Source organism: Callorhinus ursinus, unplaced genomic scaffold (assembly GCF_003265705.2).
Source record: "Callorhinus ursinus isolate GAN/ISIS: 27379988/994484 unplaced genomic scaffold, GSC_fseal_2.0 scaffold10, whole genome shotgun sequence".
Lineage (NCBI taxonomy): Eukaryota > Metazoa > Chordata > Mammalia > Carnivora > Otariidae > Callorhinus > Callorhinus ursinus.
The window spans coordinates 58,237,943-58,254,658 of record NW_027397072.1 but is presented as its reverse complement, the minus strand read 5'-3'; the positions used below and the strand labels follow the sequence as shown (position 1 = coordinate 58,254,658).

General features: G+C 33.4%; 1 protein-coding gene across 5 annotated transcripts in view; it reads right to left on the bottom strand.

Annotated features, from left to right (window-relative positions):
- The window catches only part of VPS54 (VPS54 subunit of GARP complex), an 89,231-nt gene that overhangs the window by 33,608 nt on the left and 38,907 nt on the right, over nt 1-16,716 (bottom strand). For all 5 annotated transcript variants that reach the window (XR_012379806.1, XM_073897649.1, XM_073897647.1 and 2 more), the window contains 5 exons: nt 8,813-8,939; nt 7,730-7,837; nt 5,536-5,591; nt 4,437-4,533; nt 677-1,017 (listed from right to left, as the gene is read on the bottom strand). Coding sequence is in view for 4 of the 5 variants with exons in the window: in XM_073897649.1 (XP_073753750.1) it covers nt 677-1,017; nt 4,437-4,533; nt 5,536-5,591; nt 7,730-7,837; nt 8,813-8,939 (729 nt within the window). In the remaining variant the exon portion in view is untranslated. The remainder of the gene's footprint in view (nt 1-676; nt 1,018-4,436; nt 4,534-5,535; nt 5,592-7,729; nt 7,838-8,812; nt 8,940-16,716) is intronic.

The following is a 16,716-nucleotide window of genomic DNA, read 5'->3' as shown; positions in this document are numbered from 1 at the left end:
GGAGATAATGGGACATCACATCCGTAACCTTTTGTCAAATGATTCAGGAAAAGTATTAACATGAGAGACAGAGAGAAGGGAGCAAGAAAGAAAAAAAGGGAGGAAGAGAGAGAGAAGGCAATGTGGTAAACTGTTAAGAAATGAGGAATCAAGGTGAAGGATACATGACTTTTTTGTACAACTCTCACAACTTTTCTGTAAATTTGAAAAAATAAGACATTTTAAAAAGTCATATTTGAAAAGATGGTGTGATCCACTTGGAAATTCACCAAAAAAATGACAAAAAAACCCTGTAAATCAAACAGATCTTCACTATGTACAAAATACAAAGATATCATAGTAGAAGAAAGAAAAATAAACAAGGTAATGCTGACCTGATTTCCAGGACAAGTTCTGCCACTAAGTTTAAAAAAGTTGACTAAACTCTCTGAAATAAGGCATTTAATTAAATGGTTCCTTTCCAGCCTTGAAATTCTGCAATTCTCAATTACTTCCAATGCTCACCTTCTTATATTCCATACATTTTCAAAAAGATATGTTTCATAATATTTATTTTTGTTAAATTCCAATACCGACGTTCAAATGATTTTTCAATAAACTGAATAATCAATCTTACTGAAACCATTAAGAAGAGGACTCAAAGTTCTGTAAAGTTGGCAGCAGTCACCATACTCACATAATATCCACACCTCCTGGAGTAGCAGATGATGATGTCTGCTCTTTGCTGGATGAAGAATCAGTAGTACATTCTGGTTCGGATACCGAATCACTGCTGCAGGGCTCGCTATTTGGAGATGCATTTCTTTGAGAGGTTGTGTCGATCACTAAAGGTGTTAATTCACTCTCAATGAATGCATCACTTATAAACATGCCTTCATGGATTAAATAAGCCACTTCTGTGTCCAGTGAATTGTCTTTTGTAGCATTTTTCTGTTGTGAAATCTCCTCCAATTCTCTGGTCCTTCGGTTTTTGTCAAGAACTGAGAGAACAACACTGTGAATGATATTTAACGTTGCCTATAAGAAAACAGGATACATTTTTAAACGACTTAAAATAACATGTACCTAAAACTCCCAAACGTGAATTCTGCATATATACTTTTGAACATCTTATAAATGAGTGCCAAAGTCACGTGTATCAGAATTTCTATCAATTGTTGGGGCACCTGGGTGGCTCAGTCAGTTAAGCACCTGCCTTCAACTCTGGTCATGACCTCGGGGTCCTGGGTTGGAGCCCAGTGTCGGGCTCCCTACTTAGTGGGGAGCCTACTTTTCCCTCTCCCTCTGCTGCTCCCTTTGCTTGTGCTCTATCAAATAAATAAATAAATCTTAAAAAAAAAATTTCTACCAATCTTTTATCACACAGTAAAGGTGACTTGTGAAAAAGTACTACTCAAGAGAAATGGGTTCCCTAAAGCTTAGGAATAGCGTTCTGTATTTTAATTGATTTTGTAAGTGGAAATCTCCCTAAAATATATTGTTTATATATTAAGTACCTTAGGTAGCTTACACTAAACAAAACAAAACTTGCCTATCACATATCTGTTAAGGGGTTAAACAGCCAGAATATATAAATAACTCTATAACCCAACAAAAAAAATCTGATTAAAAAATGGACAAAAAAAAAATTTCTCCAAAGAAGACATACAAATGGCCGATAAGCACATGAAAAGATGCTCAACATCACTGAACATTAAAAAATGCAAATCAAAACTAAAATGAGATACCACCTCATATCCATAAGGATGGATACTATTAAAAAAAAGAAAAAAATACAAGTGTTAGTATATGGAGAAATTGGAACCCTTGTATACTGGTAAATACAAACTTCAAATAGTTTTGTTCTTGTAATGTGGTAAACACTAGTAAAAAAACAAAACAACCTTTCCCTCTCTTTTTTTTAAAGATTTATTTGAGAGAGAGAGAGAGAGAAAGAGAGCATGCATGTGTCCATGTGTGAGGGAGGGACAGATTAAGAGGGAAAGAGAATCCCAAGGAGACTTCACACGCAGTGTAGAACCTGATGCTGGGCTCAATCCCACAACCCCGGTATCATGATGTGAGTCAAAACCAAGAGTCAGACACTCAACCAACTGCACCACCCAGGCGCCCCCAAAACAACCTTTTCTGATTATAAAAGTTATACATCTCTTTGTGGAAAACTTAGGAAAAACAAACAAAAAAAGAATAATAAATTTAAATTATACTGGCAAAGGATAACTATCAAAAAGACAAACTATCTCTTTATTCTACAAAGATGAAAGGTAATAAATCTTTTTAACATAGCTGAGATCACACTATATAAACAGATCTATATTTTGCCTTTTCACTTAATGTTATAATGTATGCATTTTCCTCAACATTAAAAATCCCTGGCTGCATGATATTCCATGGTAATGAATATACCAGGCATAATTTACTTTACCATTCCTCTACTGTTAGACATCTGGGTTCTTTCCAATTTGCAGTTATTTAAAAATTCTCAATTAAAAATGAATAGCTTGTAATTAACCCTATTTTCTCAGGGAAATCATATCCTTACAGAATCACAAACTTTTTTCAAAGAAAAAAGTACCATATTTATAGATTATATAACATCGTCAAAGATGTTTTACAGAAGTATTAGCTTAAGGGGTCTAAATATGAAAATGAGAAATTAAAACTATGATAAATCACTGTTCCCATACTGCACATACATCAAATAAAATTTTGGCCTAATTTAACTGATACAGAACCTAAAAATGAAATAGCTATAAAAAAAATTACTGGCAAAAGATATGGAAGCAACCCAAGTGTCCATCCATAAATGAATGGGATGAAGCAGATGTGGTACGCGCGCATGCACACGCACGCGCCCACAAACACACACACACACACAGGAATATTATTCAACCATAAAAAAAAAGTGAAATCTTCCCATTTGCAACAACATGGATGAATCTAGAGGGCATAATGCTAAGTGAAGTCAGTCAGAGAAAGACAAATACCATATGATTTCACTCATAGGTGGAATATAAAAAACAAAACAGAAAAAAAGAGCCAAAAACCAAACTCTTAAATATAGAGAACTGGTGGCTGCCAGTGGGAAGATGGGGAGGGGAATGGGTGAAATAGGTGAAGGGAATTAAGAGTACACTTATCGTAGTGAGCACTGACTAATGTACAGAATTGCTGAATTGCTATAATGTACACCTGAAACTAATATAACACTGTATGTTAATTATATTTAAATTAAAAAAAATTACTGGCAAAAAGCTGGCCAATTCTACAATTTGCAGTGTAAGAGTTTGATACATCACGGACATGCAATAATAGAACTGTGCGTGATGAAGTCATGGTGGGAATATAGGAAAAAGTGAAAACATGGCCTAGTTATTGAGCAATCCACGGATACAGGTTTGCTATCTATCGCTATCGATGCATGGGATCAACATTTTGGCAGAAGTCTAAATTAAGTACAGTGAATCAAGTGTTTAAAAAATTTCCCACTCAGAAAGGTCATACACACGACTTAGCATCACTCCAATGCTGATAAGGAAAAGTCATGTCACAGATAATTACCAAAGTCCTCCAGACCATTTAACAGGATACTCAGGAGATGTGAGGGATGTTACCTAGCACATGTAACACAATACTGACATCTGATAATTCAAAGAATGTCAACTTTCACAAACAGCCTGTTAGACTCAGTAATTCCTAATGACTGTCTTATTAAAACACAGTTATGACATGTTGGTAATTCTAACCAAAATGTATTAGTCGATGACATCTTTTCTTCTGAAAAATGCTGTGTGGTATGTGTTCTTTTTCTTATACCGAGTGGCCTAAAATTGAGTGATTTGACTAAAGAGAATAATTAAATGTAATGCATAATCCTTGATTGGCTCCCAGATTAAAAAGTGAAATAAAAACCTATAATGAAAGACATTAGTAGAGCCATTTAAACATGATCTATAGGTTTAAATATACCACTATATCAACATCAAATATTTCTAGAAAAAATAAGTGGTTTGGAAGATTTTTTTATTATTATTATTAACATATAATGTATTATTTGTTTCAGGGGTACAGGTCTGTGATTCATCAGTCTTACACAAGGTTTGGAAGATTTTTGAGTGTTTCACAATATTGTACCTCTAGATAATCCAGAGAGATTCAAGAATAACAAAATCACAAGAGGAGACAGTACTGTATAATATTTAATGCCAAGTAAGCATTATATTTTTAATATAAAATAAATCATCCAAAATTACAGAGTATCAAAGTACTCTGAAGCACTTCAAATCTTATTTGAAACCAAGCCTCCTTAGAAAAATTACAAAACAAAGAACTTGTGTTTTTTTTCTAACTTGATTCTGATGTATATTATATATCTACTAGAAAGTAGACTTACTTTTTGGGATATTCTGGACAAACTGATAATCACATAGGCTTACCTTAACTCTTTGTAGGAAAATTGTAAACTTAGAGAAAATATCCTTTAGCAGATCAAACCACTGAGGAAAATTCAACATTCTCATCTGATCTGCAAGCCTAGAAAAAAAAATTCAAACAAATATAATGACTATCTTTGGGCAGCTAGGAGTTTACTCTCAAAAGATAATTCTATACTTGAGATACAGGAATTTCTCTATTTAAGTTGAGAAAATTTCATAGGGAAGAAAATTAAAAATAACTGACTCTCTATGTCCATAGGGCTTTTAACAGAATCCCAGTAACTTAATTTTTCCAACTACTAGTGACTCCTGCACTGCTACAGTTGCTTTAACTAATTCTGAAACAGAATTTTCACTAAGTAATAGTGTGGAAATTAAAACTCCTCAATCCTTATTCTAGGAGTTTGGGCCAGAGAAGTTTCAGTTATCCATATTGCTATTCGTATCTTGGGCCAGTTAATAAAGTTTAGGTATCTATATGAAATAAAATTCATAGTTACAAAATATCACTATTCTCAAAATCAAAGAATAGGAACTTCAAGGGTGAAAACAAAAAATTATAGACAGGCATGAGGCAATTCAAAATCATGTATTCAAATTTCTCAAAGCCAATTAGAAGCTAGGTTTTAATTATATAGCTAAATAATTTAAACTTAACACTGCTAGTCCTCTGAGATGGATTATCTTCAATTTCCCTCCTCCATATCTACAGTGTATCCTCTCTATCCTCTCTCTGCCTGGGAGGCTGACCTGCTGGGCTTGGCCAATGAGAAGCCCTTACAGAAGACTGGAAGGAGCAGAGGTACGGATAGCTCCATCTCCCTCCCTGAGAGGCTGTCTCAGGACAAGTGCCTCCCGCACTGAAGATCACTCCAACTACTATAGCTCTTCCTGCCCCGCCCCTCCCAACTACTAAGTGTCCTCCTTCTGAATCCTAACTGTCCTCATCCCTGTCCCTTAAAGGTCCTGCACTGTCACTTGTGATTTTCCTACACTCTGTTCAAACCTTAGTAAATAATTCCTTAACTAAATCCTCCTTAGATTATTCTAATGTGTCATCTTTTCTGACTGATAACCCCAACCTAATATTTATACTTACTTCACAACAACATCTGTGTCAATGTCTTCTATTTGTGAAACTTTATTAATCACACACTGCAAAATTTAAGAAAAAAAATTAATGTCTTTAGAATTCTAAGTACTAAATGGCTCATTTGTATACTAAAAGTGATCTCAATGAAAAAAAAAATGACCTCAATAACTATGAGCATCATTTTACCAGACTTCTCTTGTGTCTCTCATACACACCTCAAGGTGTATGAAAAACTATATATCTTTACCCTATTAAGTAATTATTCCAGGGTATGCTTGAACTGTATTAATTAAAATCCCCTACAATTTAAACTATTCAAAACCATACACCAAACAAACAAAACAACACCCAGAACTATAATTATTAGGAACAAGGCATAAGCCACATATTAAAATTCCAAAAGAAATTCATTTGGGGGATTATGTTTTCTTGCAATATACACAACAGTTTTAAGTTTTAAAAAATGCTTAGACTTCAGGAGAATCCTAGGAATTACAACAGCAGTGTTTAAAAAATTTGTTTAGAAGTACTACATACAGAAAATTATACAAATTATGTTCATAGTTCAGTAATTTTTTATAAAGGATTATAGTTGTATAATGAGAACCCAGATCATGAAATTAAACACTGCCAGTAAGCCCCTCTCGTGCTCCCCTCCTAGTCACTACTTCCTCCCAAAAGATACTACTACTTTGATTTCTAATACCACAGATTAGTTCTATGTTTGAATTTTACAAAAGTGTAATCATACAGTGTATACCCCTTTGTCTGGTTTCTTTGGCTCTATATTATATATGTGATATTCATCCATGTTGCTTGATGTAATTTATTCATTCTCATTACTGTATAGTATTCAGTCATATAAATATACCAAAACTCTATTATCTTTTCTACTGATGACATAATTTGGATAAAAAAAAAAGAATTTGGGTTTTTCCAGTTTTTTATTACCAATAGTGCTGCCATGAAACTTTGTGCAGTCTTTGGTGAACTTATGTATGCCTTTCTGTTGGGTAAATACCTAGGAGCAGAACTGCTGAGTCATAATATATATTTAGTGCTAGTAGCTACTGTCAACAATTTTTGCAAGTTGTTGTAACAATTTTAAAACACAATGTTTTAGTGTTTGAAAGAGGTAAATGATGGGGTAATTACAATCTTTTTTTTTCCTTGTTTTATTTAAACATTAAAAGTTCAGAAATGGGGGCGCCTGGGTGGCTCAGTCATTAAGCGTCTGCCTTCAGCTCAGGTCATGATCCCAGGGTCCTGGGATCGAGCCCCGCATCGGGCTCCCTGCTCAGCGGGAAGCCTGCTTCTCCCTCTCCCACTCCCCCTGCTTGTGTCCCCTCTCTCGCTGTGTCTCTTTCTGTCAAATAAATAAATAAAATCTTAAAAAAAAAAGCTCAGAAATGTACATTCAACCTAATGATGATGATTAAGCCTAATAAATATATTTAAAGTTTTTTCATATTTAGAAAAACTGAAGTTTTGTTAATGATACATATATGAGTAAAAAGGCAAAACAAAGATGAGGAAAGACTGAAAAAACACAGATTTTAGTGTACAATTATCATTTCTGAGAGATAAGGATAAGAGGAAATAAGCGTTTAACTACTGCTGGTGAGGGTGTATTTGGTAAAATCTTTTTAGAAAGCAATTCAGTTCTGTCAAATAATTTAAAAATACTTTTCATTCTCTGACCAATAATTCCACTTCTAGGAATTAGCTATAAGAAAATAGTCTTAAATATGGAAAAACCAAACAAAACTTTGTATCAAAAATGTCATAGTGTTCTACAATACCAAACTGAAAACAGCCTAAATATTCAACAGAGAGGAAGGCATAATATAATGGTGATGGAATTTTACACAACCATCAAAAATGATGTTTCTGAAGGGCTTATATGAGAAAATGCTTATCTTATGATTCTAACTGAAATACATGTACAATTCAAAATCATATATAGTATGATAGCAACAATGAAAAACATCAGTAACAATTTACACTTATAAATATTCTTAAAGTGATAATCTTTTGGCTCGTAAGACTATTTTTTCTTCTATTTTTCCATATTTTGAGTTTTTAAATAAATGAGAAAATGTTACTATTATAAATGTATATATTATCACTAGGCTCATGTAAAAATGAACTTAATAAAAGGTTCTAGACCAAAATATATTAAATAAAAACATATAATTACCTGTTTAATGATATTCTTTGCTGTAATAATCATTTCTTCACTATAGATTTCTAAAAAATTAAGTTTTCTTTGTTTTAAAAGTCCAAATACAAGAGATACAAGTCTTTCCTATTAAAATAAAAACATGGAATTTCACAATTTAAATATAAAATAATCTCACTCAGAAGTAGAAATATTCAACATCATGGGTTTTATTATTTGATCCTCAGACCGCTATCCTGCATATGGTATTTTCTAGAAGCCTTAAAAAAAAAACTCTTTCACAGCAATCTTGTCATCAGATTACTGGAGTCACTGTTTTAAGACAGGTCAATCCTAATGTACTATAGTGAATCAAATGAAGCTGGTTTGGGGGCAAAACAATTAAGTACATTTGGCCTAGTTTCAAAAAGTCGCTAGAAAGTATCCTTCTCAAACCCTGATGACCTATAAATATACTCAATGAGCCCTGTGCTTTTAGTTAGTGGGTCACGAAGACTGAAATGATGACCTAGACTATTTGTGGAGGATTAATTACTAACACATACAAAAATCTCTTTACTTAGGCTGTTATCAGGGCTTCTGGATTCTCTACTAGTTCTTGGCAATAATCACCATTAAAAAGTTAGCAGATAAAGGAAGCCTGGATAAAAGTCAGCAGATAAAGGAAGCCTGGATATGATGTATTTGTATATGCATATGCATAAAACATGTTCATAACAGGGACTCAGTGACTGTAAATGACTGATAAGTTACTATATTGATCACTTTTATAAAAGACATACTCTAATACATACGTACACATGGATAAATGTTAATTCATCCTATATTTTAAACTTGGTTTGTAAGTTATATAAGACCTCACTTTAAATCCAATTTCTAATTAAGGTATAAAATTATTCTCTAACTTCACAGGATAATGAACAATTATGATGCTTGCTAAAGTCACATAGTGAAGGACTTCATAAGAGTGTGACTGAGTTTGAAACTTAAGATAATTTTGCTGACTATAATCTGAGAAGAAAGAATGTGTTCTAAACTAAGACTATTAGGAATTAACACTAAGCAATGACATCAATTTCATCCACAGTTCAAAGCACATACCTCTTCTAAAATTTGACAATCGTCTTCCAGTGGTCTGTTTAAGTCACTGTGAGAATAAGTAGAAAATTCTGCAATCATCATTTTATCTATCAGTTTTTCTAATTCACAAAGTTGTGATCCCAAATGCCTACAAAGGAAGAGGAAAATGTCACATATATTCATTAAAAACCTAATTTGCTCCACAATCAAGGAAACTAGTTGGCAAAACTGCTCTAGCTGACAGTATTTGTGCAATAATGTGATATTTGAGTAAAATGGAATCTGTTAACTTAGCAAAAATAACTATGATAGTTTCATATCATCTGTCAAATGCTTTTTTTCTTTACATGTTTAACCTCCAAACACTTAAATGTATTGTAGAAAACATGGTTTAGGAATTTCATGACTGCTTTTTTTGTTTGCTTTTCACAGACGAACTATTCAGATATTCTACGTCTTTTCCTAATTAACCATTTACTGAACAGCAATGTCAGCAGCTCCCCAGCCATTCATTTACACCACAGATACAAGTGCCTACTATGGCCCTACCGGGGAGGATATAAATACCTGAAGGACTACAGGGACAGACTGACTCAATTCAACCTCAGTTATGAACAGTCTGAGTTAGTGTGCAATTTCCCTCAGGTCATTATACTGAAAGTCAATAAACACAAGATTGAAAATATAAAAATACTAAGCAACAGTCTATCCTTAGAACTTCTTCTCATAAAATATAATGTTCCTTTTTAATCTACCTCTAATATTTATAGATCCTACACAGGATTGGAGAAGGACTCTAATCAGATGGGCAAAGCTGGGCGGGTTAAGGCAATATAGTTTACTAACGGGATCTGGAACACTTTCCCTAGAGAAAGCATGCAGTATCCAAATGACAAGAATGATCCCATGCAGTCCCTGCTCAGGAGGGCCCTAAGGATCACCAACCTTCATATATGAAGGGAATTTCACCATACAATCTAATAGCTTCATAAAAACAATGGGTAATCTAGTTGGTCCAAAGTATTTCAAAAATTAAGTGAAATAGGCCAATGAGAAATCTGTTTATATTATTTATTATATATATATTTTATAATATATAAACATAAAAAATGTTTATATATTATAAAAATTTTTATTTTATTTTATTTATTTATCCAACAGAGAGGTAGAGAAAGAGCACAAGTAGGCAGAACAGCTGGCAGAGGGAGAGGGAGAAGCAGACTCCCCGCTGAGCAGGGAGCCCAATACAGGGCTCGATCCCAGGACCCCAGAACCATGACCTGAGCCGAAGGCAGACACTTAACCGACTGAGTCACCCAGGCACCCCTAATTATAAAAAAAAACTTAAAGCTCTATTTTTGGTGCAATTTCAAAACATGTATATTTAAATATCTAAATTTCAATTTTATCTTAAGTTTAGACATTTATTATTGATAAAAAGGATTTAAAAATATATATATATGTGCCATTTACTTGAAAAACTAATGTCAGAAACTGTCTTTAGTAAGACTAGACAGAGCACATTTTTAAAGACTAGTTAAAATCATGTGACCTTTTAGACAGAGCCATTGTTCTTATATAAACAGCATATTTAGTAAGCAGTTTAGTGATAATTTTGAAAAACATGTGATAACTGAAATAACATATAAACTTGCATTTTACAATATGAAAATTATATTTCTTATAGCTAATTAGAAGACTAATAAAATCCTCATAAATGGCACCAACATCTCACAATAAGCTAATTTCAAACATACTCACTAGTACAAACTAAAACATTGCCATAAGGGAAATTTAGCAGGGTCTAGCAAAATTACATAGGCAATTAACCTTTGACCTAGGAATCTCACTTCTTGATATCTGTCTCAAAGATACACTCATAAAAATACAAAAAGAACATACATTCATTGCAGCACTGTTCATAACTGCAAAGGAATAGAAACCACACAAATGTTGACCAATGGGAGCTCATTGACTATAACAGACACTATACACTTTTAAAAGAATTGAGGAATACCAATGAATATACTATATACTGTTACAGAGCAGTTTCTCAATCTTTTTTTTTTCACCGTTGCCCCAAGAAGTCCTTTTAGACATTTTTATTCCTAATCACTCCACACATATACTTAATATCACAAATATAGTGTATATCTGTTTATATACCTTGGCCTTTTGGAGGGCCACAAGCCATTATAACATCTAATTTTTTTTCACCCTTCAAGAACCAATTCTTGTCCTATTGAGGCTATATATCTATATATCTATAGCCTCAATGGAGGCTATCACCTATCTTAGGTTGACAGCCCTCATTGAGAAAGCAGACTGCAGACTGATCTCCAGGGTATACTGTAAAGGTGAAAACAGCAAGGCAGAGAAAAGTAATACAGTATACTAATGTTTATCTAAGATGAGGGACAGAGAGAGAGATGGCTGGATGGATGACGGGTAAATATAAATTAAAACTTTTTAAATGGTGACTTATAGGGTAGGTAGGAAGGAAGGAACCAGAGAGAAGTTAAATTTCTTTGAATATCCTTTGTTTCAGAGATTTGACCTTGGAACCACTCAACTACTTAACATAGTTATAGCACAACATTATATTTAAAAACTTCAACCCTTAAATATCAAAAGTAAATGAAACAAATGAACTTAACTGCACATCAAGTTAGCAGCAAATGTATACTAAGAGGAATTATTTCAAGTGACTTTAAAACATAGAAATTTATCCATTTATCCCACAAGGCTATAGCTTAAGGAAAAGAACAGAAAGAAATCCTCCATGTTTGCAGCAATAATACGTTAGTTCTGAGAGCACTCTATGTATACTGTGGGATACAGCAAATGAGTAATTATGTTAGGGTCATTAGGAGCCATGGTTTTCAGCCTGTATACATATATAAGATTAAAGAAGTAAAAACTTTATGGCCCTGAATTTAAATTGGAAATATCAATACAAACTCATATTTTTTCTTTAAAAAGGAAAACCTATTTTCTAGCTCTGTCCACTACAAAGGCCTAGAGATAATGACCAATCTAATAGCAAGGAACACCTCTGGTACCCAGACTGTAATTTCTAAATACCATTTCCTACTAAAAGAAACTACTGCTCCTTAGAAAAATGGTGGATTACAAGTCTGAGACAGAAAATGTATAATAAGAACATCTAATCATAACACAAAGTAAGAAAACTATCAATCAAAAGCTCCTGGAATCATGTAAAATGCCACAAAAATGAACTTGAGGAGGCTCCCTACAAAAGACATAACAATCTGAATGTCGACAAAAATAAAAACAGCAAAAAACTTAAATACTTCCAATATATGTAAATTCACGTGTTTATAAAAATGTATTTTTTCAAAATCATCAGTTACCTTTGGAAGATGCTAGATTTTCAATTCGTTACACTTTTAAAACTGCTAAATTAAAGAAAAGGAATCTAGATTTTATCCTGCCTCTCCTTGTAAGAACTGTCCTTAAGTGTTGCCAAATTGTTATGGAGAAACATCACTTTACAGAACTATTCCAATTAATAAATAAGGAAGTATAGAATTAGAATATCATTATTATATGTAACCCATAATGAGATGATAAATCTAGGCAATGATCATCAAATGGCTGCTAATATCATAAAAAGAGAGACAACCAGATATATACCTCTTTTTTGGGGGGGGAGGATTTGGAATCTGATCTTTTACTTAAATATAAATGCCTTAATGAAATGTTACAATATCATCTCTTTTGCTGAGATAAAATAAGTATTTGTATTTTTTATTAGCTTCAGAGGTAGAATTTAGTGATTCATCAGTTGCATATAATACCCTCTGCTCATTATAACAAGTGCCCTCCTTAAGCCCATCACCCAATTAACACTGCCCACCCTCTCCCCTAGATATATGCCTCTTGGCTGAAATACACACCACTACCTATCAGGTGCTCCTGCCAAAAAGTAAACCTTAAATCTAATCAAGTCTTTAAGTCTAACTACCAGTTTACAGAAAATATAGGCAAAAGAAAAACATGCTAAACATGGGGATGCAGTCGGCAAAATCCAGACTGTGAAAAGCTTTATAAGATAAACACCTCAATTTCTTCAGTAAATATCTTGAAAGGGAGAAAATGAGAAGAATGGGGAAGTATACATCAAAAGGTATTGATATATATCAACAAAAAAAATATATCAATCACAATGTACAGATATCATTTGGATCCTGATTTAAATAAACACATTATAAAAAATAAATTTGAGACAATAAAATTTGAACAATGACTAGCTTTTTGAAAATATGAATATTATATTTTAAAATATTTTTATCTTTCCAAGATACATAATGAAATATTTGCCAATGAAGTAGAATGATGTTTTGGATTTGTTTCAAAATAAACCAGGAGTAGGGCGTATAGAGAAGACAAAGTTGGCTGTGAGCTGATAACTCACAGGTGATACACGATTTACCCAGCTTCAAACAACTCTCTTCATATAATTTCCTATTTCTGTGTATGTTTGAATTTTCAATAAGTTTTTTAAAAAGTAGCAACAGAGTAAGACATAAATCTACACATTAATGTTGCTTGGTTCTCGATTATTATGAAGATCATAGATTCCTTTTCAACACAGACTAAAGGTTAACACTCAGGTATATGTCACCTTCAGGTATGAAGAGTCTTCAACAAATCCCAACAAAGAATTATGGTAGGAATCTAGATGACAGTATCTACTGATGTTTGGGCATCAGAATAATAAAACTGTCATTCTGGCATAACTTAAATGTGAGGTTCTATATGACTCAGATACTACATTAAATAACTGAGTAGCTTCATTTTACGTACTCTTAATTTTAAAGTCCAATAAATACAATAAAAAAGAACAGATACAAATCTCAATACTAACACCAAATAGTATTTATTATGTAATCACAGGTATATGATAATATATAAAGATTTGCCAAACAAATCCTTAAACAAAATTCCCAGAATTATAATGTTCTACAAGAGTCACCTATTTATCTTTACTCTTATTTTTTATATTCTTGATGACTTTTGACAATAGATGTAATAATGGCCTGCACATTATTAACCACATCAAAAATATTTAATAAATGTGCTAACAGTTTAAAATTATGTATACTAATAATCACATACTGTAATTTAGAGTGATAAATCTACTGAAACAACAAGTAACGAAAATACCACATTCTGAAAAAAGTATTTAGGTTCATTTATTTAGCTAAGTGAAGTTGGAACAATTCCAATACTTTCTACTCTGATATGTCTCAATGTGTACATTAATTCAGACCTTCTAGTAAGTTGTATGTTCACTACAACAACCTTTGTGCTGCTTTTATCAGAGAAACTTATATATCAGTCAACTGTACTATAATACTAGTTTCATCAAATAGCAGCACATCTGCTTTTTGACTTTATCCCAGAGCATACAATGCAGATGTCTTCTTACTATACTGTTTTGAAGATCTAAATTATGGGAGATTATATCAGGATCAAAGATTATGTTACTTTTTTATAACTTCCAATAATAAAAATCCCTTAAGTGGAATCCCAAGGTGACCTCTGATGAACGAAACCATAATAAGCTGGAACTTATAATTAACTCTGTTTTCTACCTTTTCTCCCCCCAACCCCAGAAAAAAAGAAAAAAAAAGTCTTATGACTAGAAAACAAACTAGTTTCATTAATTGTTATCAATTACTATGGTAGGTCCTGGCTCAGTGAACCTATAACTCAACTGCCAACTTATAACCTGATTACCCACGATTTAACATCTACTGCACTATAAAATCAGCACTGATGTTCAGAGTGATTTTTTTGAGGTCCTATAAATCCTCAAGCAAATATATTAAAAAGCATACACAGCTCTCAGGTCAGATGAGACCTGGATTGAATCTCAACTCTACTGTTTTATAACTTGCTGTATGACTTGGAGCAAGTTATCTAATAAGACTTTCTATGCTTCAGTTTCCTTATCTATTAAAATGAGGTAAGATTACTTATCTTATAGAGGTTTTTTGGGGGGTGGAGGGGGCCAAATAACATATGCAACATACTTTGCACAGTACTTGGTACAGAGTACCATTCAAAAGGTGTTCTTAGGTTTTATAGTGGTGGTGGTTATAGAATAATGGTGGTAGTAAGTAGTAAGGGAAAAAAAAGTTAACAACAATGAAAACAAGTTTCTACATAAACCTTTACAATAAGAAAGAGCAAATAACATTATATCCTGAATTTCAAAGCAACTGAAGATTTTCTATTTCAAAATTTTCAAGATACCAAGGTTCAGATATTTGTTAGACCCACAGTAGACTTCTGTATTACATCTGCACTTGAATGTCTTTACCTCAGCATCACAACTAAGATAGTGTGTATTGTAGGTCTCTTGTCTACTCATCAGCATTAGTGATGTAAACTGTGTTCTCAGTTTATTAAAATGATTATGCCCAATGCAGGGCTCGATCCCAGAACCCCACTGGGATCATGACCTGAGCTGAAGGCAGACACTTAACTGACTGAGCCATCCAGGTGCCACCAATCTTTGATTTATTTCTCAGGGCTATCCTATTCAGAGGATAAAAGCACTCTATAGAATCAGCTCCCAATACTTATCAACATTCATATTAGTGAAATCAAGTGAAAGATACAACTTCTGTCATTACAGAAGTCAATTTTTCTAAAGTAGTGACAAAATTAGTGTTTATTTTAAAAATAGATTCCAGAGTCCCTGGGTGGCTCAGTCAGTTAAGCATCAGATTCTTGGTTTCAGCTCAGGTCATGATCTCAGGGTCGTGAGACTGAGCCCCACTCCCTTAGCAGGGAGTCTGCTTCTCTCCCTCTGCCCCTCTCCCCCCACCCCCACTTGTGTGCTCTCTCAATAAATAAAATCATTTTAAAAAATTAAAAATTAAAAAAATAAAAATATATTCCATTCAGACATTCAAAAAACAGAATTATTTAAAATTTCAGAGGTAAAAGGGAAACTAAAAATCATTTTGTCCATGCTAGGAAACCAAAGTAGGCTTCAAAGAACTATGATCCACCCAAAATTAATTGTAAAATTTTAGGTACAGGTATATTTTTATGGAAAGACGATCTAATCAACAGCTTTCAAAAGATTCTCAAAGAGGCTTGTGACTCAAACTTTTTCTGTAGACATCCAAATCTAGATTAGGTTCCTCGCCTAAGGATGGAGCTCCATTAACAATCTGTACATTCATCATCATACAGTATTGTACTGTATGATGACAACACAGTCACTTCTGTCTCCTTCCTTCTGCCAAATAAATTGTAAAAACAGAGCAGAGAGCATCTCTGCTTTGTTCATGACAATACTCCCAGTAATCTGCCTGGTGTCTGACATATAAAGGTGATCAATAACCATGCCTTGAATGAATGAATCAATCATTTATGTCATTAAATTGGGGCCACCTTTTAAAAAAATGCATTCTAAATAAATATTCCAGGGCGCCTGGGTGGCTCAGTTGGTTAAGCAACTGCCTTCGGCTCAAGTCATGATCCTGGAGTCCGGGGATCGAGTCCCACATCGGGCTCCCTGCTCAGCGGGGAGTCTGCTTCTCCCCCTGACGCTCCACCCTCTCATGCTCTCTCTCTCTCTCATTCTCTCTCAAATAAATAAATAAAATCTTTTAAAAAAAATAATAAATATATTCCAATTACCTATCCTTAGTCAACAAGAATTTATAATTCAGTTAAATTTATTTTGAAGCTAACTTTTCCAGAATATATTAAATATCTATTAAGTTACAGAACACATCTTCCATACAACTTCTTTTTAGTCACTTAGCAGTATAAGGTTTGGATGGGTTTTCCAGCAGAGGGACTTCTACAAGGATATTGCAAGCCTGCTTAACTGAATGAAATTTTGATGGCCTGTACCTGGTTTATCTATAAATTAA